This window comes from Gopherus flavomarginatus, chromosome 2 (assembly GCF_025201925.1).
Source record: "Gopherus flavomarginatus isolate rGopFla2 chromosome 2, rGopFla2.mat.asm, whole genome shotgun sequence".
Taxonomy (NCBI): Eukaryota; Metazoa; Chordata; order Testudines; family Testudinidae; genus Gopherus; species Gopherus flavomarginatus.
In genome coordinates, this window is record NC_066618.1 from 275,289,682 (window position 1) to 275,316,501 (window position 26,820).

Below are 26,820 nucleotides of genomic sequence, written 5' to 3' on the forward strand. Positions count from 1 at the left end.
AAGACAGCACCAGCATGCCAACCCCAATCGTGCACAAATCATGTCAGGCCCCAAGAATCATGAGATAGCCTTAAAATGCCTGGAATTTCAAAAGTAATGAATGTTGAGTACCTATAGATTTGTCCCTTGGTTTTGGAGCCTTAAGGCTGTACATCTTCAAGCTTTCTTTTCTAACCGTGAGGACTAGAAATGTCTTTTTGTTACATAGAAGCTGTGATTCTCATGTAATCCCCTGACTCCAGGAGCTGGGGCTTTAAGAAAAACACTAAAATATCATGAGATTCTTGGTAAAATGATGAGAGCTGGCCACACTTCCACTTTCCTTGCAACAAACCCTTTATCTAGGTCGTGCTTAGTATCTGTAGTACCTGACACTTTACAATAAGACCCACACAGATCAAGAGAGAGATGTTCAAAATGTGACTTTCCCTTTTATGCCTACAGACTTCCTCTCCAAGAAGGTGATTCTGTGTCTGCAGCAGCTGCAATCATAGCAAGTCTCCTCATTTAAAAGAAGAGGACTGCCAGTAGGGCACTCTCTGTGAGAGGCTGTGATGGGATATACAAACCCCACACTGGACAGCAAGGGGTTACAGAACAGTTCTAGGTCCAGGCAGCCCAGCCACATCTGCAAAGCCTGCACCAGCTGGAGGCAGGGCTTTAGAAATGGGAGCAGAGCTGTTCAGAAGGGGGCAGAGGAAAGGAGCAGAGGTTCTGCCCCAAAGCTCATTGCCTGAGACCTGACAACACCGACGCAAACCCACAAAGGAGAAGCAGGTGACTTAGTATGCAAGTCAGAAACTGGATTGGAGTGATTTACTCTGGGAAGCTGAAGGGAGCTGTGGTAGGAAGTGGGCCAGTCTCATCACCACAAGGTATCGGGTGTAGCGTCCCACCACTGGGCCTTGGACTGGAGCCTGGTGGAGAGAGTGGGCCAGGGTTCCCTTATCCACTCTGAGAGGACGTTATGACACCTAGAGTGTTCACCAAGGTGGAAGTCCAGCTGGAAAAGGTCTTGACAGTTCGAGGGCTCAGCCCCCAGTAAAATCTCTGCACTAAAGGGGAGAACTGGAAACCTTTGGGATGGAGGCAGTGAAGGACCAGGCCATGCTTTTCAATAGGGAGACACCCTGCCAAAGACCCTGCCTAACCAGTAGGCAGCACTGTTGGTGATTGTGCATCTACTACAGGAGCCCTTAAACATCAAACTCATTCCCTCTTTGGGCCAAAATAGATATCAGGGAGTACTGCAGAGCCTCTCTCTTTTCCTTGGTTTTGGGGAGGGGAAAGTTTGAGGAGTTTATCTTTTTATTAGTGGGTGTAAAGTATATGATTATAATCTTGGCAGTTAATTTATTATCATTAATTATTCTTATTATTTGTATTGTGATACCACCTAGAGGCCCCAGTTAGGGATCGTGGCCCCATTGTGCATAGGCACCGTGCAGATATACAATGAAAAGACAGCCTCTGTTCCAAAGAATTTACTATCCAAGTACACAACAAGAGACAACAGGCAGCTACAGCAACCCGAAAGGGTGAATACAAGTTCATCTGTCTGCATCCACCGGTTGTCTCTTGGTTTACACTTAGATTGTAATCTTGTGGGGGGCAGGAATAGTCTTTTTGTTCTATCTTTGTACAGTGCCTAGCACAATAGGATCCTGGTCCATGAGTAGGTGGATTTTATGAGCTGAGAAGTTAAGTTTCATATGTGGCCAGCCCACAAAACCTAACTAAACAAAATAATTGCAGGCATAATGACTGTCAATTAGATGTCTAGTACAGATGTTAGCCAGCTGGTTTATATCTAGCTTGCAAATATTTACCTGCTTTGTTTTGCACCTACACCATTGAGGAAGCAAGAAGAGACCTGTGGATAGGCAGGCTGAAAATATGACCCCAAATGACTTAAAAACATCCAAGGTTGTATGTAGTGTAGTCATAGCCATGTTGGGCCCAGGATATTATAGAGACAAGAAGTTATCTCACCCACCTCATCTCTTTAAAACCTTCCAAGTTTAGGATGACATCAGTTAAGATCAGCATGGTACCTACATAAAGGAGATGAATATAGTTTTGATGTGTTATTTCTAAAGATAGTTTCATTATTATTTCAGACACAGATAAAGCGTGATTTTCCTTTGTGGCGGAGGTGTTCCTTCTCTGGGAAGTTTGCTGGTTCTGGTTTCATTCCCCTCACTGGAGTTCTAATACAGCCCTGTGAGGAAGGCAGCTGTACCTGTCAGCTTGTAGAGCAAGTCACTGCACACATCACATGAAAACAAAGACAAGGAAGCTGTAATCACACTTGTTAATGATTTGCAGTGGTTCTGCAGTATGTATTAATGTATTCTTATTCACTCTTTCCTTGTATGACTCAGTAGGTGTCCCTCCATGACATGTACCCTTATTGCCTTTCCTACAAAGAAAAAAGAATGTGAAATGGAAGAAAAGATTGTTTTAATTTAGGAGTCTGTTTGCAATGTGTCAGTGCAGGAAGCTAACGCTCGAAGGTTGTGTCTCACTCTAGCACATATGGGAGATTTATGATTTGCCTACACTGATCTGTGCACTGTTAGCTCTTGTTCTCTGCTTCTAAAAATTTGTCTGTAAGATTATTTTAATTAGCTGGGAGCTGCTACTGAGGAATCTGTTACTCGCTGCAGTTTGCAGGGGTCTTCCTAATACACTTGGCCAGATTATGTTCTCTTTTACTCTGGCTGACTTCATTGGGAGTGGTGGATGCTCAGTGCCTCTCAAAACCAGGCCATTAATTTAGGGGTCTAATTTAAGACACATAAATGTGACAATGTTTGGCTTTACCCTCAGTTTACCAATCTGTTCAACAAGGTCTACACCACAGGGCTTACCAACCTCATAGTAATTGTCTGAGGTTGTGTTAGCTGATGTTTTGTAAGGTGCTTTGAAGATTTAAGAGAAGAAAAAAAAAGCACAAAAAGTGACCGAGTTCCTGACAGCATAAGAAGGGTTTGGTGACTGAGAAATGTGCAGAGGTAATTTTGGCACCTCCATTCTAGCAGACTCCCAAGCAAATTGCAACTCAAGTCCTCAAGATATTTTTAACTTTCAGTGCCAGCCAATGAAAATCAGGTTAAGAGAAAATTAATTTTTTTCCCGCACAAAATACAGAAGAGTGCTGGGATTTAACTCCAGAGAGAGAGAAACTTGCATGCTGTGAGCTCAAGGGGAAAGTGAGTAAACTGTTTAACTCAGCCATCTGGAATTAATCGATTTGTGGTACCTTCTGGGTCTAATTCATCAGCAAAACACTGTGTTTCGAGTGACACAGTTGAACATGAGAAAGCAGATGAATATAAACACAAAATAATGGCAGATTCTTATAGAGGGCTGGCCCTCAGGGTGCTGGCTGGCAGGGCAACACATCACCAGATGTGAGTCCTGTTCCCAGATGGCTCACCCACAATTTATTTTGCTGTTCTGGGAAAATAGAGAAGAGGAGAAGAAAACAAGGAAAAAGCATCTCCACTCAGTGGGCAATAAATCTGACCATTTACTCTGCCAAATAATCTCTGTGGAAACATGTACAGGGACTAGGTTGTCTAGGCTAGGCAAGCAAAGAGACTCATGGACCTGGTATGTGCTCACCTCAGAAAGCCCTGCTAGGGAAAAAAAAACCTGACTTTGGGGAGCATAGAATATTTAGAAAATCAAACCCATGCTGATAATTACTGGACTTAGAGAGCAAGGAAAATTCCTGCCACTTTCCTGGTAAATGGGCTGACAGATACTCTACACCAGAGTCTCTCCTTTGCTGAAATCCACTTGGTGAAGGCAGGGGAGGGGGAAGTTGTCAGTGTTACCGCTCCTTAGCTTTCAAAGTATCCCAGCCCTGACGGAAGTTACTGCAGCCCCTAGGTTGCTCTATCTTACAGCTAGTTTGTTCCCTAGAGGACCAGATGCCAGCTGTGAATTGAAAGAGCTGTGCTGTGTTATGCCCCGCCTTCTCATTTCACTTCACATCCTGACCTGCCGCCTATGCTAGGCAGGCAGGCAGGGAGCATAGGTTCCAGCAACTGATTTCTTCCCACTAAGAAGTTCTCTCTTGGGTAGGTATGGCCAGTTTCCAGCCCCTCTGCACCACTCAGCCAACACAAAGGGGGAAGAACCCGGGCAAAGAATCTGTCCCTCTGCCTTGATCACTTGTTACTGGAAAAGTTATTTGATCAAATAATCCATGTGATGAGCACAATTAGTTTCAAGGTTTTTGTCCTGAACAGCAGGTTTACTGCTTCACAAACAGCACAGGAAAAGCTGTATAAAGTCAGTAAGATCTATGTGCCTCCTGAAGTTAGGGGCCCTTTAACTCAATCTACAAGACACATATTAATCCCAGCGACAAATCCTTCAGTGCAGGGAATGTGAAAACAATCTGTTATTACCAGAGTGCTGTTAAACCCAGGTCTGCATCACATCTCTGAGCTAATTTCAGACTCAAAACAATAGGGCAGTTCATTACATTTCAAGACTTTCATTACATTACATTCCAAGACAGTAATGTGGCACATCAACATTCATAGACTGAAGATGGGTAGAGCGTATGATTTTATAAACTTTATATATGTAGCATTGGGAAGAAATAGTTGGTTATCATACCGCACTCCTACAATAGCAATTCAGGAAATATAGCAGGGGAGTTTTATTGTTGGATTTATTATACCAGAAGCAGCTGCTGCAGCAATAAATACTGTAGTTGAAGTTACGTAGTGGATTCTATTCTAACCCCCTTGGGCCAGTGTCTATTCCACCCAAGCTTTGCTCAGTGCAGGAATAAAGGAGTAGAGAACAAAGGTACTTACAAAACCATGTTGGAGCCACCTGGCCCCTAACATAAATTAGAGCAGTCTCAGGACTGCTCTAGAATATGCTTGGCACAAGGACCACAGGGGCCATTCAGCAGCTGAGAACAGCTGCAGTTCAGTGAATCCTAACCATACCGCTTTCCTTTCATCCCCTGGTATCCCCTATGTTGGAGGCTTTGAGAGGGGACAGGACTGAGGTGTTCTGGCAGCTCTAAATTTACTAGGAAGCTGCTGTATGTTGGGGGGATTCTCTAGCAGCAAGTTCTGCTGAATGTTTTCTCCTTTTATGCCACTTGAGTAGCATAGATGGGGACCAGGCTACCATGCATCCCCTGCTTATAGTGACTCACCCTTTTTCATCTTATGGGCTGGCATTTTCTATGCTTAGTCTCTGCCTGAAGCTGGATTTTTTTTGGGTGTGCACACATGGAAGGTTTGAGAAACAATTCAGCTATTTTTGAGTATGAAGAGAGTGGGATAAGTGAAGTTTTTCTATTATAAAAAGGGAATTGTGGCCCCTTTTAAACTAATAGTCCTATCAAAATTGCTAGGAGTAGAACATTGAACTTTTCTATGGATCTAGCCCTTGTTGAGAATGTTCCATTAAATTTTATTTGGATTTGCCCGAGTTCTGACTTTCTGCAAGTCATGCTGTACATTTGCATGGAGCTTTTTGTTTTGTTTTTGCTCAGCTCATAGTGTGCACATCTTATGAAGGCTGCACTGTGCATGACTAACTTAGGTGTGTAATGAAAAGAGCACTGAAGCAGGGCATAAAAATGGAAATCCAATGCAGAACAAACTGAAGATCCATGATTTCTTCGAACCTCACCCTGCATACCCGTTACTCATGTGCATAAACCTCTCATGTGAGTAGTCCAACTGAGGTTCAATGGGGCTTTTGACTTCAGTGATTAGGCACAGAGGTATGGGATTGCAGGAGTGTACCCTGAATAGAAATAGCTTTGAAATCTTCTGGTTCTTTCAATCTCCTAGGATGGGACTGCAGCAGAATTATTTAAACAAAGAAGAATGCCAGGAGGAATCAGAGGATGCTGAAGATAATCCACTTTACCACTGCCATAGCCACTCAACAGCCAATGAGAGCAGAAAATTAGAACAATGTCAAGCCAAGCGGAAGCTCTATGCAGCATCAATAATTTGTCTCATCTTCATGATTGCTGAAATTATAGGTGAGTACAACTGTGTTTTGCCATCAAGGAAATTTCATATTGTTCTCAAGGTCAGTGCTGATTGAATCCTTTTGCTGTCACTCTCTCTGCACCTATTGTGATCTTCATTATAGAGGGGCGAACCAGCTGGGATAAAATAACTAATCCCAATCTTTTCCAATTGAAAAAAAATCTGTTAACTTTTTTAGTGAATTTCTTAAAACTTTCATGGGACTGTCATTTAAGGATTAAGGCTGGATCCCGAATGGAGGGAATAATCCATGTAATAGACTGGTCTGACAGTTTAAGGCTGGTTCAAATCAGGAAGCACTGGAATTCTTATAAGACAGCCTCCTTTTCTATTTCCAGACTTTATCAACTTTGGATACGATTCAGAGATTTGATAGGTTTATCCAAGCCTGGCAGGTCTGCAAACATTTGAGGGTCGCCCATCAGTAGGATCTGATATAAAATGAGTGTAATATAACAGTCTTAAAGCCTTTTGAGTAAATTCCAGGGTCATTTTCATCATCTGTGTCTTTCCACTGAAGTCAATGGAGTTACATCAGGGTGGATTTAAAAGCTTCATATTTGACTGTTGGTTTGTCTTTGAAGAATTGGAGTGCTTTTTGTTTGAGGTGGGGGATGCTATAAGATAGTTAACAGCTCCCAGGCACTCCTGGACCGTAAATGGCCTATCCCACAACGCTTCCATCTTATGGGCTTGGAGCGCCTTCAAGACCATGACCTGGTCCCCGACTTTGAAGGAATGCTCTCTGGCATGTTTGTCATACCAGGCCTTTTGCTCTTCCTGAGCATTGTTTAGGTTTTCTTTAACAAGGGCTAAAGAGTTTCAGAGGGTGTTTTGTAGGTTGTTTACAAAGTCCAGAATGTTAGTTCCTGGAGAAGGCATAAACCCCTCCCATTGCTGCTTCACCAACTATAATGGCCCCTTAACCTCGTGGCCATACACAAGTTCAAATGGTGAAAACCCCAAACTGGGACGTGGTACAGCCCTGTAGGCAAAAAGCAATCATTGGAGTGGATTGGAGGTGGCCGGAGGACAACAATTCCATTTTGCGGCAACTTTTGAAGGTTTTTAAATGTTGTTTTTGTTCTGCCTTGGAAATAAAACAAACCCATTTGAAAGTTTTCATGAAAATGGAGTTAGGTTGAAATGGCCATATGCAGATCAAAACCTAAGCTGTTCAATTTGGGAAGGGGCATGCATGTTGCCTAGTTGCTAGAGCACAGGCCTGGCATGTGGGAGACCCAGATTACTCCAAATTAGGCAAAGCAGAGAGTTGAACCTGGGTTTCTCACCTCCCAGCAGCCCACTAGGGGGAGGGATAGCTCAGTGGTTTGAGCATTAGCTTGCTAAACCCAGGGTTATGAATTCAATCCTTGAGGGGTCTGCTTAGGGATCTGGGGCAAAAATTAGTCCTGCTAATGAAGGCAGGGGGCTGGACTCAATGACCTTTGAAGGTCCCTTCCAGTTCCAGGAGATTGGTATATCTCCAATTACTATTATTATTATTTTTTTAACCACCAGGCTATAGAGTGGGAGAGTTGATCTCTCTCCCTCTTCAGTGAAAACATTGTCTAAACTGGTATCTCTCCATCCAACATTTCAGTTTTGATGAAATGGCATTTTTTGGCAAAGTTTCATTTTGTAGAAAATGTTCCAACCAGTACTAAAATGGATCCAGCTGGCAGTAAATTATTCCACAGTTTAGGAGGCCTTGTTCCTAGGACCTGTCTCCTGATAGTCAGTCTAACTTTTCCTTTGCTCTTTCCCATAGCACTTGTAGCCCCTGGAATCACTCTGAACAATGCCTCTCCCTCCTTGATATTTATACTTCACTGATACTTGTGGGCAGTTATGTTTTCATCCCTCCTTCACTTCCTTCTATTTAGCTGTTTGTTTAGTGAAGTTGTATATATTTATTTCCTTAAATCTATCCTCAGAAATCTGTCCTTCCAGCCCTTAAATAGTTTTATGATGCTGCTTTGAATTTTCCCCTGTACAACAAATCCCATATCTTTCTCCATACCATATATATGTACCTCACAGCAGTGGATACAAATATTTTTTCTAAATCCTGGGAAAGCTTCTTCTATATCAGTAAGAGATTTTGGAGATGTGGTGTTGTGCATGAGATATGTAGTGTGTGAGGTCAGAACAACGCCATACATGCCACATCAGCCTTGTCTTGTGGTAGCATGAGGCAGCATGGAGGGAGACCTGTGCACCTGAAAGGGATTTTTCCACACCAGTCCCACATAGTACTGTAGAGGACAGCCAGGGAAGGACTATGGGATCCATGCTTATGTAGACCTCGTACCCCTTAAACCGCATGCAAGTACAGGGCTTGTCTGCTTCTCCAGCCCTCTTGCCTATAGGCTGAAGCCAATGGTTTAGTGGTAAAAAAAAGTATGTAAACTAACCTAAACGGCACTCCATATTCCCCAAGTGAGAAGTTTGTAACTCTGTTTACCTCTGACTACACTACTGGCTGGAGCTGTGGTCACTGAGAGACTGCACTGCTGTCTTCTACCTTTGTTGTCCATTAGAGGGAGAATTTTTCTCCCCAACTTCTTCATCATCTCCCCACACACATACTTTCCCTGCATAAATTGCTTGTGGGTCAGGTGAATTTCACTGGGTGAAATTTGGTGCATGCTATTTATCTCCATACAGTAATTTCCAGTGACAGAAGTAATGCTTTATTAACAAAGCTATGTAATCAGCAGGCTTAAATTTGGTGAATACAGCGTTGCTAGAGGATAATTGGAAGGACAGATGATATGTTAACAAAATGTTTCTTTTTGCTTAATGAATCATTCAGATTTTTGCAGTGACAGCTAAGTAACAGGCTTGAAAACCATTTTGTTTCAGACCATTAAACTCTGACAAACCAGTTATTAACTGCAGTTACAGACAGCAGTCTATGGGGATTATTGCAATTATGAACCATATATTTATTTTTTTTAATCATTAGGCTAGACAGCATGTGCTAGATGATTGACCATTGAGTGACTGATAATTTCTCTTGCTTTATAGTATACAAAGCAATAACCAACCACTGTGGGTAATAATCAGTCACAAAGCCATTTGTTGGGAATATTGCTACAAAGAAATAAACTTTATAGCTATAATACAAGCCTTACTCTTGAAAGTAAAGAACATTTTATCCTCCTATCCCCTCTTAAAGGGCAAAATACTCCTGTAGGCAAAGCTGAGATAAGCAGCTAAAATGAAGATTACTCCTGGGGGAATTCTGCACCACTGCACAATGCAGAGTTTGCACAGAAATTAATGTTCTGTGCAGAATTTTCTTTTCCCCCACAGTAATGGGCTGCAAAGCTGCTGGCCGCCACTAGAGGCTGCTGGACCCAGCAGAATCCAGCTCGAAAATAGAAGACACTGCCAGTGGAGCGGGGGGAGGAGCTGGAGGGTTTGCAGCAGCTGCAGTTCCCAGCGTGCCCTGAAGGAAGGAGGTAGTGTGCAGGAAACTCCACATAAGCCCAAGACCTGGCATCAGGCTGTTTCTCCCTCTGGATCCATGGGCACTGGGCAGGTAGAGGGTGCAAGTGAGTGTCTGGGCTGGGGGTCACACCCTGCAGCTGGCTCTGGGAGGTAGAGGGTGTGGGTATCTGTGCTGAGGGGTATGGGCATTTGGCTGTCTGGCTGGGTTCTGCGGGGGAGGGGGCAGAGAAACTGGAACTGGGTTGTCTATTCTGGGAAGCCATGGCTCTGAAAAAGATTTGGGGATTATAGTGGACAATCAGCTGAACAGGCGCTCCGAATGTGATTCTGTCACCAAAAGAACTAATGTGATCCTGGGATGCATAAACAGGGGAATCTTGAGTAGTAGTAGAGAGGTTATTTTACCTCTGCATTTGGCACTGAAGTGACCACTGCAAAAATACTGTGTCCAGTTCTGGTGCCCACAATTCAAGAAGGGTGTTGATCGATTGGAGAGAGTTCAGAGAAGAGCCAAAAAACTGATTAAATGATTAGAAAACATGAATTATAGTGATAAGCTAAATAGATTGAGTCCCTTGAATCTAACAAAGACATGGTTAAGGGGAGACTTGATTGCAGTTTATAAGCAGTCTATAAGAAATGGGTGTCACGAGGCAGGGGGAGGGGGAAGGGATGTTACAGCCCCACGTCTGAGTCCAAGAAACTGCCCTTAGCCTCTGGGCAGTATGCCTAATGTCTAGAGTCAATAAGATGGCCCTTCTATGAAGGACTGCATGGCTCAGTAGCCAGAGTCAATATGGTGGCCCTCCTTTGCAAAGCTGCACAGATCAGTGGCTGGAGTCAATATGGCAGCCCTCCTATGAAGGGCTGTAAGACCTAGCGGCCAGTGGGGAGTGGGCTGCAGCCAGGGTAGGAGGAGGGCCTGTCAGAAGTGACTGTATTCACCACTAGGTTAGCGGGGATCCATCCAAAACATGCTGACTTTGCTCCTGTTCTACAACCGGAAAAAGGCTAATTCCCCTGGGCAACTTCCTACCCTGTTTCCTGTGCAGTTGTCCACCGGTCTTCTGGGGTCATCAGCTGGTGAAGCTCCTGATGACTCCATCCACTCTTTGTCTTCCATGGGCAGCCGGGTATCTGCCTGGGTCTCAGTGCACCTGGCCTCCATGGTTTGGGGCTCCACCAGCTCCTGAGAACGAGTCTGCAATGCGTGTCCTTTCCCCTTAGTGATCAGCCCCGACTGAGCTGGGCTGCTCCTTTTTATACTGAGGCTTCACCTGGAGCAGTGGTGACAGGGTGTGGCTTCCTTAGCTCACAATATGGGGTTAACTTGTCCAGTGCAAGGCAGGTATACCCCATCACAATGTAGAACATATATTTTAAATGGGTTCTTCAATCTAGCGGAGAAAGGTATTAACACAATCCAATGGCTGGAAGTTGTAGCTAAGCACATTTAAAATGGAAATAAGGCATACATTTTTAAGAATGATAGTAATTAACCGTCGGAACAATTTTCCAAGGGTCATGATGGATTCTTCATCACTGACAATTTTAAAATCAAGATTGGATGTTTTTCTAAAAGTTATGTTCTATGAAATATTTGGGAGAAGTTCAGTTACCTGTGCTATATGGGAGGTCAGCATGGATGATCACAATTGTCCCTTCTGGACTTAGAATCTATGAAGGTAAGAGTGCTCAAATGGGGATATTTGCAATTAATGACAAAATGTGGATTTGGGACAATCCCTGAAAGATTTCAGTTCCATTTTGGCACCTTGAGGTAGATAGAAGCCTAACTATATCATGTAATTAAAAGGGAAGCCATACCCACATTGCTGGGACCAGCACAAGGAGATTTCAAAGAGACACCTCTTGGCATGCATCAACTTGGGCAATATGTCTGATAGTTCTTTGGCATTATCTTTCAGAATTTCAAGCTGAGCAGAGTGGGGGGGTCTTGTAATTCTGTATGAAAAAAAACACAACAGAATGGAAGTAAAGTATCCAAAATGTAAAAGGATGTTGCAGCATTTTGTGGTCTGTATGCCAAGTTAAGAGAAAAACATCTCATATTCCAGCTTCTTATGATTGCAAGATGTTGCATGTCACTGTATTAAATAGATATCTGCCTAGAAAATATCTATAGTGCAGCTTTAGATGATGTATCACAACTGAAAAGTTGGTGTGTTCATGCAGAGTAAAACTGATCAAAAATTTTCATCATAACAGTTTTTGGTCAGAAAATGCTGTTTAGATTACACCTCATTCTTTGTGCAATAATATCCATTTGACAAAATATTGTTATGGGGAAAAAATGGAAAAACATTTTGAAAATGTTGAAACATCTCGGCATGGAAAAGTTTCATTTTGAAATTTGCTTTATGTAAAAATAAATAGTCAGATTCAAATATTTCATTCTGGTTTTATCAAATCAAAATATTTTGATTGACTGAAATGAATGTGGCTTTTTTTTTGCTTTGTTTTTTGTGGGATTTTGTTTTGTGACAAACTTCAGATTCTGGCTTCTTGTTCCTATTCAGGATGATTTTGTTTCTTCCAAAAAAAACCCCTCTTTTTTGGCTTTTTTGCCAGATGGAAAAATCCATTTGCGGACCAGCTGTCCTGCAGAGCCCCCTCACATTTTGGATAATCTCTGTTCTGTTGTGTTCTTTCATTTCACTGCAATGAATCCCTGCTGCTCCATTTTGGGAAGTAACCCATAGGCAGCAGTAAATGACACTTATAAGGAACAGAAGAATGCTCTGTGTCCTACATGTGTAACTTACAGTATAATTATTTGGGAAGGATCTTGTTGAAGAAAACACTGTTTGCCAGATGAAACATATCACTTTGTATCAGTTTAACCTAGCCACACCTGCAGGGCAACAAAGACTTAAGCCTAGCACCACCTGTAGAGCAAGCTATTTTCTGAACAGTAACTATGTTGTTGAGCTACATAGCACTTGAAAATCTGGCCATGCATAGAGATCAGCAAGATTCACCTACCATGTGGAGAGGAATTTGAACCGGTATCTGCCACCTTGTGGGTGTTAAGAGAACCACAGACAATCAGGAGATATACATAGGGGTCAGATTTCCTCATAAGGTCTGAAAATAGTATGTTGCTTTTTGTAATGTTTTCCAGACTTTTTACTGGTATTCATATCAGGGTGTGGTTAAGATCAATAGGTGAGTCAGTCGTGGCTGAATTAATCAGTTGCTTCAAACAGGGTAAAAAAAAGTGTGATGGAACTAAAGTAATAGGCCCTGAGTCTTAGCACTATGGCCACCCTACTGTGTGTTTTATGCCACACACAGCTCTATGCTACTAAGACATCAGTTTCAGAGCTGACATAATGGTTCCTTCTCTGTGATCTCTGGTTGCCATATTTGCCCCATGTGACCATTGGCAGCTGGTGTAATTTAGAGCAACCTTTAGTATCTCTGGCATAATTTAGATCAGCCTATAGTCTATAGTGTGACTAGCTTAAAGCATGTCCTATATATAAAAAATGATGGGTTTAATATGGCAAATGTAACGCTCCCTTCCCCTACCCAAAATACTATACTGTATATCACAAAAATAGGGCACCAAACATACTATCTTTCTGTTGGATTCTTCCTTAAATCCCATTTACTGTTGTTCACTGCCTTTATGTAAGGGGACTCTTGTTTTTGTTGGCTAGCTTCCAGTACCAAAAGAAAGGGGAAGGGTCAATGGGAAATCAGGACTTGAGACTGACAATCCCCAGGGGAATGGGGAGAGGCCAATGCTCCAGGTCAGCCTGATTGGCAGGGTGGGCAGGCTAATCAGGGAATCAGGAGGCCAGAGGGGTCCCAAGCTGGAATTACCTGGGTCAGACCAGAATGGGGCCGAGCTAAGGAGAAAACAGGGGCCCAAGCTGAGCTGGGGAGCAGAGCCGTGCCAGCCAGAGGGGCAGAAAAGCAGGCAGGAAGCAGGTCAGGCTGGGAGCAGAGTCACAGAAGCAGCCCACAGAGCAGACCTGTCCTGGGAGCAGAGCTGTAGCAACCAGAGCCAGAGGGGCCAGAGAAGCAGCCCAGGAAGCTGAAGGCAGAGCAGCAGCAGCAGCCGTGCTGAGGCAGTGTGGAGCTGGGGCTGGAGCAGTCCCGGAGCCGAGTGCAGTGAGCAGCTGGGAGAGCGAGGGGGACCCTAGGCAGCGGGCCCAGCACAGGGAGACATCCCCCGCAAAGGGGCCCTGCAGGCCAGACTTGGAGGGAGATTGTAACTCCGACGGGGCAGAGATAACACTGGAAAGAAGGGTCCTGCCACCTAGAGCCTTGAGCCACCAGAGCAAGTGTCCGACCTGCAGCATCCTGCAGCACAGCCAGGGCCTGAGAAGGAGGCCTGGGACTTGTGAGGAACAGACTGAACTTCTCTGACTTTCCAGAGATGCTGGTTGTGGTGTCTCTGTGCCACAGAATGGGCTGATGTGTTTTTCTTTAACCTTTCTCATTTTTTCCTTATTTTTTTAATTGATTGCTGCTTAATAAATTGTATTTGCTTTGAACTGTATTTAATAATTAGTGGGTCAGGGAAGCATCAGGGCAGAGAGAGCACCCCGGAGTAGGGTCATCCTAGCCCCTACCCTAAGTGACCACAATAAGGTTGGGAGTCGAGCCCCCTAGGAATCCTGGGCTCAGTCTTGTTGAGGTTACGAGGACTTTGCCACACAGGAGAGTGGAAGGGAGCTTCTGAGGTCAGGCAGGCCTCTGGTAAAGGAAGTGGGAGTGAGGACTCAGATCCTTTCTCTAGCCCACTTCACGGGGTAGTGCATTAGCCAGGAAAGTTACCCTCAATAGCAGGACCATTTAGGTTGCTCTAAATCAAGGGTGGGCAAACTACAGACTGTCAGGGCTTTGGATCTGGCCTGCGGGATTGCCACCCAGGAATGGGATACCATGGCCAATGGGAGCTTCAGGGGAAGTACCTGCAGGCAAGGGCAGTGCGTGGAGCCCTCTGCCCCCCGTCTCCCAGGGGCTGCAGGGACATGGTGCCGGCCGCTTCCAGGAGTGGCGCGGGGCCAGGACAGGCAAGGAGCCTGCCTCAGTCTCGCTGCGCACCGCTGCCCCCCCAGAGCCACTCCAGGTAAGTGGCACCAGGCCAGAGCCCACATCCCGAACCTCTCCTGCACCCTGCCCCGAAACCCCGTTCTCTGAGCCCCCTGCTGTACCCCGCACCCTTCCTACACCCCAACCCCCTGCCCTGAGCCCACAACCCCCTGCTACACCCCAACCCTCTGTCCTAAGCCCCCAACTCCCTGCCCTGAGCCCCCCACACACTCTGCACCCCTCCCTGCACCCCTGCCCTGAGCCCCCACTGCACTCTGCACCCCCTCCTGCATCTCAACCCCTTGCCCTGAGCTCCCTCCTGCACCCCGCACCCCTCCTCCACCCCAACCCCTTGCTCTGAGTGTCTTCCTGCACACCATACCCCCTCCCACACCCTGCATTCCCTCCCGCACCCCAACCCCCTGCCCCAGCCCAGGTTCATGGTGCTGCATACAATTTCCCCACCCAGATGTGTTTGCCCACCCTTGCTCTACATTATGCCAGAGAACCACTCATCCTGGGGTCAGGAAACAAACAATGCCATCTTCACCCATTTTTGTGTCATGAGTGTTGCTAAGTTTGATCAGGGCCATATTGTGTTGACAAAAATGTCAGTGATTTGTGAGGAGATATTAGGGGCATAATCGGATTGTAATTCAGGATGTTTGAGACTGCAATTGTTCTCCCACTTTAAAGTAGCAATTAAACCACATTTCAAATGAGTTACAACATGTTGAAGATTTACCAGCCACTGTATGCTTTAGTAAAACTAAGATGCAACTTTTTTCAGGATTAGGAATAGTTGAATGCATGAATGGGATAAAAACTTCTTCTAGTCTGTAAAAAGTTTAAAGTTATGCCATACATTATCATTGTAAATGAAGTTTTCCTTAGTTTTATTATAACAAATAAGATCTTGGATACACGTCCTATTATATGCATGTATTTGTTTTACACAGGTGGACAAATTTCAGGAAGTCTTGCTGTGATAACTGATGCAGCACACATCTTGGTTGACTTGACAAGTTTCCTAATTAGCCTTTGCTCACTGTGGCTATCATCTAAACCTTCCACTAAAAGGTTAACTTTTGGATGGCACAGAGCAGGTACCAAATGTACTGTCATATGTCCATGTGAAATAGAAAAGGTAATTCATCATAGCATGCACAGGTCTGCGGGTTTGTGAAGCTAATCTATTAATGTTCTCAAAGCTCCCAGGATACATCAGAAACTGGAAAACAGCAAGTCATGGAACCTCAAAGAAGAAAAGAATATAGCACTGGAGAATGTTACAGCCAAAGTTATTAGACCAGTGGTTCTCAACCTATTTACCATTGTGGGCCGCGTATGCAGCTATCTATGTGTTATATAGGCTGCATCCATGCAATATATACACCAACCTGCCTGCTGTAGCTGCCCAGTCAGGCACATGTCCATCGACACGTGCTCCCGGACAGTCAGGGGTAGGGGTGATCCCAACCATTGAGCCATGGGGAACCATAGCTGGGAAGCCACCCACAGGACAAATTTCCACCCCACTCCAGTTCCCCCCAGAGATGGGCCTTACATGGCAGCCTCCTGTTTTAGCTAAGAGCTCAAGGTCTGGACATGGCCAGCAGGGGTCTGGACATAGTCACAGAGCACAAGCCAATGAACAGGCAGGAGCTGTCAGCTGCAGGCAGTTCCAGGCATGTTGCAGCCTGGAGCATGCTTATCCTCCCCAAAGGCGACACGTAGCTGTAGCTAGTGGGGGGACACATGTCCCCCCCATTTCTCTGGACACCTCTGGCATGGATGCCCACAAGTAAGGAGCTGGCACTCACAGTCATCCCCATCTCTTCCTTCTGCACTATCCCATCCCTCTTCCTTCCCCACTGCCTCGCCCTGCCCCCACATGGGCACTCACCATTGTACGGAAACAGGACTTGCATTCATGTACAGTCTACTAAAGGTTTGTGCAATTGTGTACTCCATTTGGATATCTGCAGACATCTTGAGGCTTCAATTCTACAGTGCATTTCAGTTTCACATGGTGTTTTCTGGGGCAATTGGGCACAAATCCCAAGGTGTGTATCACCTTCCTGTTTCGTGAACCAGCAGACACTCTGCAAGCCCATGGGAACATATATGAATCCATCATTCCCAAACCATGCCCGTAAGTCTGCAACAAGCGTCAGCCCTGGGGAAACCAGATATATTTGATCCCAACATGATTTGAATATTAGGATATGCAAACACATAAGAACTGCTTTCTAATGGGGAAAGTGTTAGTGCTAATCCATTAGCCAATTCCTTGCATTTTATTTAAAATGCCCTTAAAATTCAATTGTTTTAACCCCTAGAAATTCTGGGTGCTTTGATGTCGATGCTAATCATTTGGGTGGTGACTGGTGTGTTGACATATTTGGCGACCATGAGACTGCTGCAACCAAATTATGAGATTGAAGCTACAGTGATGCTCATTACTTCTGGTTGTGCAGTGATAGCCAATGTCATGTAAGTTGTCTTTTTTGTATATAAAATACTTAATCATTTTGAGATTTCCTGGAGTGGACAATATCTACATATATTTACACATACACTTGCTATTGCTTATCTTTTGCATTAAGGAGTGTGATACTGAAGTGTTTGTTGTTATCTTAGACAGGATGATCTCACTGATATTTGCAGCATTGTATCTCTTTCAGATTAAGTCTGACTCTGCACCAGACTGGAGCAGGACATAGTCACAGAGCACAAGCCAGTGAACATATATCAGCTCTTCAACAGAAGCCAGCTTTGGCCAATGCCAGTGTGAGGGCAGCTTTTGTACATGCCATTGGAGATCTATTTCAGAGCATTAGTGTGCTAATTAGTGCACTAATAATATTCTTTAAGGTCAGTTTTACTGGGTTTACTCACCTTCATAGCAATTAATGATGCAGTTATTTTCATAACACCGTCATTAGATGCTATGTACATATTTTCTCTGTCTTAATGATGTATATTGTAATTTAGTCAAGGACAGTTATGTTCATTTCTGGAAATAAAATGGCTGTTGAGAGCACAACAATTTTTTTCTTGGGGTTTAAGCCAGAAGGAATCTATTGTTATGTGTCTTTCTCTCCTTTATCGTTAGTGGCTTGAGGTCTTAAAGAATAATGCAATCAGAAAATTGTCTGTTAACCCAGCTGTACTGGGACTGTACTGGTCGAGAATATCAGCAATGGTTACTGTGTTAGATAAATGGATTATATTGGTTTTTGATTAACTTGTTAAAAATGTCAGCCAGAAACTGAAAGTGATTAATTTAATCAAGTGATGTGCTTTTTGTTTTTTTTAGCCAGAATACAAAATAGCTGACCCAGTCTGCACATTTGTGTTCTCTATCTTTGTGCTGGCAACAACTGTCACCATTTTAAGGGACATTTTGCTTGTTTTGATGGAGGGTAAGAACTTCTGTATGTACATTAGTTATTTCTGGAATCAATATTATTCTGTTCTCTCTGTCTCTCTATAGAATACTTACCAACACTGGCCAGGGGTTTAAAAATGAGTGCCTTAAGTTAGAGTCTTAAATCCGTATTTAGTCTCCTAAATACCTCCCCTGATCTTCAGAAGTGTTGGACAGAGAATGTCTCCTATTAATTTCAGCCAGGTGCCTATATACACATTTAGGAGACTAACTTTCGGCACTTATTACTTAAAAAAAATCTTCACCACTCTTCATGGAAGATACATTCTTTCTACATGTGCATTATGTAGAAATCTCAAAAATGTTAATTGTTGAAATTGTATGCCTGACTTTTTGAAAATCAATCTCTAAATTACAATCTTGCAGGAAGTTACTACAGTTGTGTGCAGAAATTGGGTATACACATGTTCAGAATAGCCATTTACACATGACCTGGCCATCTGGGTGCTCAAATAGCCAATCAGTACATGCATTCATGGCAATTGTGCATGCAGATTAGAAGTGCAAATGGACATCTGACTTTTTTGAAAAAAATCCGACCTTTAGCTTATTAGATGTTGTACAAGAAAATCTGAATTGAACCCAAAGTATTTTAAAATAAACTCTTAGAGCACTTCAGATGGATACTAGATGGTATATTATACTACAGCAAAGGAAAAAGCATGTCTGTGAAAATACCTAGAAAATAATTTGCCAAATTCTGCTCTTCATGTGACCCTCTCCAATTTCAATTTCTCCAATATTTACATACCATTCTGCAGTGGGAGTTATGTGAACATATTGGAGAACATAATTTGGCCCCTATCTTTCAGGACTAGACTACATTGATGCTAGTCTAATTCTCTTAGGGTAACATATATAATCAGATGTGGGCTACCATCAACAGCTGCAGTCAGAAACGTAGAAATGTTTTAACACTTTCTGATCTTGCATAACCCCTCTAGCATGCTTCTAGTCCTTTTGAGATCCAAAATCCCTTGCACTCTGCCTCCTTAAAGCATACCATCACAGCTGGACCTTGCCTCGGCATAATACCCACAGCAAGCTAAATAGCAAACAGTAGCTTGTCCAAACATAGCAGTGCACTGATGTCATTTTCAGTATTTTCATAATTCTAAGCATATGCTAATCATAATTCTAATTAGAACTATTTGAGATGATATAATGACAGAGTTATGTATATTCCAGTTTTCCATTGAATCTTCTTCAAGAATCTATGTGTTGCTGTTTTGTTAGTGAAACCATGATGAATTTCTACAACTGTCTCACATGCATGCCATTGCCTCCCATAACCCCATGGCATTTGTGAATTCTTTGTTTTGTGCATTGTGTATTTCCATTATGAATCATGAGCACAACCAAGCTTGTGCCACAAATAAATCATAAAAATTGTGCTGCAGGTTTGACATTTTATCAAGCAGCAGAGGTATAAAACGCTGCTAAGGTTTTGGCTACATTAATCTGAAAGAGCAAACCCAGGCAGCTTTCAAAGTCAGGTTAGAGTTCAAAGTAAAATGGACAGTTCTAAGCACCTTTTCATTAAGGTAGTGAGACTGCCTAGATGTGTCAGCTGTGGGCCTGATGTTTGATTTGCCAAGGCTGAAAGAGTAGCAGTCATAGATACAAGTTTTTGCTTTCTTGGGGTTAAGTGATATGACGCAGCTATTGCGTCAACTACAGAAGACATAGGCCTTAAAGGGATGAGGAACTGTTGTGATGTAGATTTTTGGATTGCTATGCTTTAACCAACCTGACTCGCTGCGTACCTTATGGCTTCATATGTCTTTATTGTCTCTTCCTTTTTGTATACGTTTTTGTTTCAGTAAAGAAATTTATCAGTATAGTCATACTATAAAGCTTTCCCAGAGGTTGCCTCTGTGTTCACCTGTCATGGAGTAGAAATTTAGAGTGAGAGTCACAAAAATGTAGGCATGGAAATTGCAAAGCCTAAATTTTAGGCTTCTAGAAAATCAGTGGGTTTCACAAAGCCTGAGTTCAGTGTCTAGGTTCCCTATGTAATGAATGGAAGGAGATAGGTGTCTAAGAATGGAATTCACAGAAGCCACCATGCTAGGTAGCTCCCTGCCTAAACTAGCCAATGAGAGATGCCAAAGCAAGCGTATGTCTTAATCCCCACTCTCTCAGTGAATTTGGTGCCTAAATCCAGGCTGGAGGAAGGTGCCTCCCTCTGGGATACTTAGCTGCAAACCTTCTCTTGGGGTTAGGCACCCATGCCATTTTTTGCGAAAGAAAAGGACCTCCCTCACACCTGTTAGCCCAGGGGTTAAGGTGAATAAATAATGAAAGAATCAACAGAGAGAGTGTACAAGACACTGACTCTGTAGCCTGGTGCTTAGGACATTTGCACAGGAGCAGGGCCGGCTCCAGGCATCAGTGCAGCAAGCAGGTGCTTGGGGTGGCCAACGGAAAGGGGCAGCACATCCAGCTCTTTGGCGGCAATTCAGCTGTGGGTCCCTCAGTCCCTCTCAGAGGGAAGGACCTGCCGCTGAAGAATGAAGTGGCAGTGGTAGAACTGCCACCAAAGTGCTGCCGATTGCTTTTTTTTTCCCCCCCCCCCACTGCTTGGGGCACCAAAAACACTGGAGCTAGCCCTGCATGGGAGACCCATTATTCAGTTCCCCCTGTCCCAATGGCTTTTTAAAATTATCAACCCACAGTGGAACAGCTTCTACAGGAGTGGGTGAGGGAGGCCCACACCAGAATATCCTACAGCCCAGCAGTTAGTGCACTCACCTGAGAGATGGCAAAGCCCTGTTCAAATTCCATCTCCCTCTCAGGCAAAGGGTCTCCCACATCCCGAGTGAGTACCCCAACCACTGTACTAAAGGTTATGTTATGAAAGGGGACCTCCTCCTCCATTTTGTGTGAGCTCACTTAGAAAGGAATGATATGGCAGGCCAGCTCTGAACACACATACCAGATTGGTCCCCACAGGTGAGTTAGGTAGAGCAACATTTATCTTTCTCTGGTTCCTGCAACACTCTAAGGCTTAGACGTCTGAACACCTAGAGTGAGGCTGCAGTGCACATGCACACAGGCAGAAACATAGGCACCTAAGGAAATGATACTGCAAAAACGTAGGTGCCAACTGAGTTTAGGTGCCTATAGGGTTCAGCAGCAACTGAGTGGGGCCAGATTTGGGGATTTAGGTTCCTAAAGTGTCATACGTGTCTAGCCAGAATACTGTACCTGGCAGGTCATCTCTCTTACATTAGGTAATGAAAGTGGAGGATGCCTGGTCTGTTGGTTATCACAAAGGCCTGGGAGTTAGAACTTTGGGTTTAATTTCTGGATCTGCTGCGCTCTCAGTAGTGTGACATTAGGCAAGTCTTAACCTCTGTTTAACCCATTCCATCTCATGTATTTCAGCTAAGAACTTTGGGCTAAATCCTTTGGAGGTTAATTCCACTCAAGTCAGTGGGTTCCATTGGGAATAAATTTGGCCCATTGTTCTTACTCACATCCTGATCAATGCAATACATATGTGCCAGCCAATGGACTGCTTTTTCCCCAGACCATTTGGACTGACAATACTGCATACTGTTCTGAGTTACTTTTTGACTCTGTTAGGTGAACCCCAGAGGATAATAGTTCCTTTGGGTCTGCTCAGCCTGGTGGGCTGAAGGGGAGCCAGGAGCCTGGAAGCTCCAGGAATGTCACCTGAGCTGGTGTTCCCAGGGCTTCTGGGTTCTTGGCTCCCCATCAGCCTGCCAGGTAGGCTGCCGAGGAACTGGGTTGACCATCTGGCAGATAGGGTTTCATCAGATCACTTCCTGCATTCCACTGGACCTTCACTGAAATTGAACAGTTTCTGTGAAATGCTACTATTCCAATGAACCTGCATTCTCCCCACAGGAAACAATTCCTTCAGAGAGTTTGTGATTAGTTCTCATGAAGACCCTTCCTCTCAGCACCATACTGTGAGTCTGTGCTCCCTACAGCATAGTATTCTTGTGATAAACTGACAGAGCAAAACACAAGACACTGAGGTTCTTGTGTAAGCACAAATAACTGGCATCAGAACTATTGTAAGAAAGGCACAACTGAGTTGAATTGACCATATCATTATTATACATGATGACATGGCTTTTATAAAGGGAATTCTTTGAGGGTGTCAACAAGCATGTGGACAAGGGTGGTATAATTGATATAGTGTACTTGGACTTTCAGAAAGCCTTTGACACCAAAGGCTCTTAAGCAAAGCAGGCAGCCCTGGGGAAAGAGGGAAGGTCCTGTCATGGACCAGTAACTGTTCAAAAGATAGGAAACAGAGTAGGAATAAATTGTCAGTTTTCTCAATGGAAAGCAGTAAAAAAATTACTCAAGAGAGTTAAGTCCAAATCCAATAGTGAAGAGTTACAAAAAAATCTCACGGGGTGACTGGGCAAAAAAAAACAGATGAAATTCAGTGTTAAGTGCAAAGTAATGCACATCGGAAAAATAATCTCAACTTTACATGCAAGATGATGGATTGTTTTCTGACAATGGAGCCTACAAATTTGCCTGAATTGTGAGCTCGACTGTAAAAAGTATGTAAATGTTCCAAAGTATTAAAATAAACTATAATAACAAATGTTGATGGGGGGAAAGACCAAGTTGTTAGGATTCAAGGACTGTGTTGAAATTATGCTTGTTAAAAACAAGAGAGGTGGAACTGGAAGTTAATAAGCCAAAATTTGGTATATCAGATCTTAGGCCTAATTGGTGGACAAAATAAGGAGCGAATGGGCTAGTCCACCTATCACTCCCTTTTTGAGCCTTTATAAGAAAGGGATTTCTGTGTGGAAAATTGAAAAGAACAACATCAAAAATCAAACACTCGAAAGAACAGATAACTACTGGAGTGAGCTTCACCATCATGGCTACCACCATCACTGTTTCCTGGGATACTGGGCCTTCATCCAGTGAGGTGTCTTGACCAGAATGAAACGGAGACAGATGACATTGCTACCCCTACTGGCTCCAGCTGAATCCCAAACACCACCTGAGATGACAGTTTTTACCATCTTTGATACCACCTAAGACAGCATTTCTCAAACTGGGGTCTGCAGACCCCTGGGGATTCATGAGGGTATTCAGAGATCCACAGGCCCCACTGATCAATTCCTCCTCCCCCACCCCCAGTGCCTCCTGCACACTGCAGAATAGCTGTTCCCCAGCATGCAGGAGGAGCTGGGAGACAAGGGGAGGAGTGGGGACAGGGCATGCTTGGGGAAGGGGGTGGAAGGAGGTGGGGAAGAAGATGGGCAGGGGTGGGAAGAGGTGGGATCGGGGTGGGGCCTTGGGTGAAGGGATGGGGGCATGAGGTCCTCGGGTTGCTAAAGTTTGAGAACCGCTGATCTAAAAGACTGTCAAACAAGGTGGCTTTTCCTTCTAGGACTTGATTTTAACAAGAAACAGCAGCAGTGACATCTCCAGCCCATCTCAACTAACTTTTTCTCTTTTCCCCAAAAGGACAGTTATTACTGTCTTTGATACCATCCAAGTGACTGTCAAACAACAGCAGTTTTTCTTTTTGAAAACTTTCTCCAGCTAAAGGGAAAGAGAACAAGAGAAGTTCTTAAAACGAAAGTCTTATTTAAAGCATCTGAAATGTAAAATATTAACTCTTTTTTCTTCTTTTCTGTATTTTTAATAAAATGGATTTTTAATGGTGTGTTTGCCATGGTGCTAAGCAGGCAGACTTTGTTTAACTCTGTTTAATGTTGGACAGTGACTGCCTTATGCTAACACCTGGAGCTCATATATTCCATCTAAATTAATACAACAGTTCTAAATTAGCTGTTACCACTCAAAAAGGGTCTTGGAGTCATCATGGATAGTTCTCTGAAAACATCTGTTCAATGTGCAGAGACAGTTTTAGCAATATTAGGAACCATTAGTAAAGGGATAGATAATAAAACAGAAAATATCATAATGCCACTCTATAAATCCATGGTACACCCACACCTTGAATACTGCATGTAGTTCTGGTCACTCCAGCTCAAAAAAGATAAATTAGAATTGGAAAGGATAATAGAAGGGCAACAAAAATTATCAGGGGGATGGAGCAGCTTCCATATGAAGAGAGATTTAAAAGATTGTGACTGTTCCATTTATAAAAGAAACAACGAAGGGGAGGGGGAATATGATAGAGGTCTATAAAATCATGAATGGTGTGGAGAAAGTGAATAGAAAGTGTTATTTACCCTTCACATAACATAAGAACCAGGGATCACTCAATGAAATTAATAGACAGCAGGTTTAAAACAAATATAAGGAAGTATTTGTTCATACAACATACAATCAACCTGTGGAACTCATTGCTGGAGGATGTTATGAAGCCCAAAGTATAACTGGGTTCCAAAAACAATTAGGTAAATTCAGTTTGATAAAGTCCATCAATGGCTATTAGCCAAGATAGTCAGAGACAAACCCCATGTTCTGGATGTCCCTAAGCCTATGACTGCCAGAAATAAGGACTGGAGGACAAGGGATGGATCACTCAATGTTGAGATGATCTGTTCATTCCCTCTGAAGCACCTCGCATTGGCCACTGTCAGACAACAGGATACTGGGCTATATGAACCATTGGTCTGACATAGTCTTATGACATAGTACCTAAATTAATTCTTTGCAACTTACAGAGCAGTTAGACACAACAGAGATAGAGCATCAAGCGGAGAATCATATAAACCCTAATTCAGAGCACTGGAATCACAAAGACTTGGCTCTGGGGAAGTTTGGATTCTGGTTTGGACTCTGAGGTTCAGACCCATATCTAATTCCAATAGAATTGTCCTCACTCCTGCACTCTGACCCAAAGGCAAGTTTTGACCTTCCTATTAGACAAGAAGAGTGGTCTAGTGAAGAGGGTACTTGAGTGGGATTTAGGAAATTTGGGTTCAAGTCTAATCTCAGATTTCCTGTGTGACCTTGGGCATGTCACTTAATCTGTTCTGCATCTTCCTATCTGTAAAATGGAGATAATATTTCCCTACCTCATAGGGTTATTCAAGATAAAAAGCCATCAGTGCTTGTGAGGTGCTCAGATACTAGGTATAAATACCCCTGAAGATGTCAAAGCAGATTAATGGAATATTAATAAACAGCATACTCCCATCAATAAAAGCAGACTTTCATAAGTCTAAAATCTATTTGCATTTAATTGCTCCATTGAGTTACACCCTAGTGAATTACTGTGTAACTGGGGACAGAATTTAACTTCACAGTAAACAGAAAAATAGAGCTGTACTCTATGGCACATCTTTTTATAAGAAAACCCAAGCCTAATTCAGTAAAGATTCAGGGGTCTCTCCATGTGTCCTTTAATTGAATATAGTTCTTATTTAATCAAAAGGCATATTTCCTCCTCTACAGGAACACCCAAAGGATTTAATTATGATGCAGTGAGAGAGAGAATTCTAGCAGTCAACAAAGTGGAATCTATCCACAACCTTCATCTCTGGTCTCTAACAATGAATCAAGTTATTCTGTCTGCTCATGTTGTCACAGGTCAGTAAATTTCTGCAAACAGAAAAATAATAATTCATCTGAAGCCTAGTAAAGTCAATTTCTCCTGATTGGGATACAACTGCTTGTCTGTATCTGGTGCTTATTAAAACAAATTTATTTTTTGTTAAAAAAAACAAATAAAAGCAACAACAACTTCCGTCAATATTTTTGTAGAACATTGTTGTTAAAAAAATTGAAAATTTTTCATCAGCTACAACATAGGGTACAAGCTTGCTGAGCAAGACTGAACAGATAGTTGCAATATAGTTATTAAACTGTAACTTGGAAACAGAAGTAAATCACCCCAAATGTTTGCCAATAGTTTCAGTAGTCACTCATGTTTCTTGGAAGTATTACATTTCTGCAGTGTGATAATTTTTGTTCTACAGAAGACACAGTGGACAATCACCAGATCCTGAAAGAAGTTACTCAAGTTCTCTTTGACACTTACGCCTTCCACTCGGTCACCATTCAGATTGAACCACAAGCAAATCAGAAGCCCGACTGTGTCTTCTGTCAAGATCCAAAGGATTGAAGCAGCCAGTGCATCTTGTTGACCTATTATTACACATTTAACAGGTCAAAGGGCACTGTGTGCTGGTTGCACATACTCAGCTAGGCAACAAACCATAATTAATTGAACTGGCAAGGTCTGTCACAGTGTGCAGTGTGCACTTTCACCATTGTTCATTGGTGCCATTTACCATGAAGAGATGGAGCATTAGGGACATTTGTCAACCAGATTATATGAGTCAATGGTTACATTCAATTACAAGAACATGTACCTAAATTTTTCTCGACGAGAGACAAGTGCCTGGAGTTAAAGTAATATTTAAGAGTATCTCTTTGTAATCACAGGTAACAAAAAAATTAATCAGACTTCAAATTATCCACAGACTAATTACCCCTAAATGACTGGTTGAAATCTGACTAATGTCCTAGCAAAACTTACCAGCACTGCTCAGGATAAAGGAGAGACAGTAAGTGAACATGAAGAATCAGTGCATAATGGATATCCTGCGTGTTGTACTCGAAGAAAAGTAAGAGATATAGCATATTCTGTAATAGTCACAAGATGACTCATTCTATACATATTTGGTGAATTTTTCTATAGATCAGTTATCCAACAGCAACTTAAGTATTTTTCTGTGGCATTAGGAAAGTATCCTCCATAGCAGTTGTATAGAAATAGTGAGCAATCCGTCAAGGGGCAGGGTTTGCGCCACCATGCATAACCGATCTATGGAACTCATTGCCACAAGGTATCATTGAGGT

At 43.1% G+C, this 26,820-nt stretch overlaps 2 protein-coding genes across 2 annotated transcripts in view; both read left to right on the forward strand.

The window, feature by feature from the left end:
* LOC127045326 (uncharacterized) overlaps window positions 1-26,820 on the forward strand; it is a 201,384-nt gene that overhangs the window by 91,595 nt on the left and 82,969 nt on the right. The gene's annotated exons all lie outside the window — the stretch shown is intronic.
* SLC30A8 (solute carrier family 30 member 8) lies at window positions 5,842-26,080 on the forward strand. The gene is made up of 7 exons (XM_050941201.1): window positions 5,842-6,037; window positions 15,536-15,682; window positions 16,919-17,072; window positions 17,264-17,453; window positions 17,899-18,004; window positions 25,411-25,545; window positions 25,935-26,080. Exons 1-7 carry the CDS (start codon window positions 5,842-5,844, stop codon window positions 26,078-26,080), a joined length of 1,074 nt encoding a protein of 357 aa, XP_050797158.1.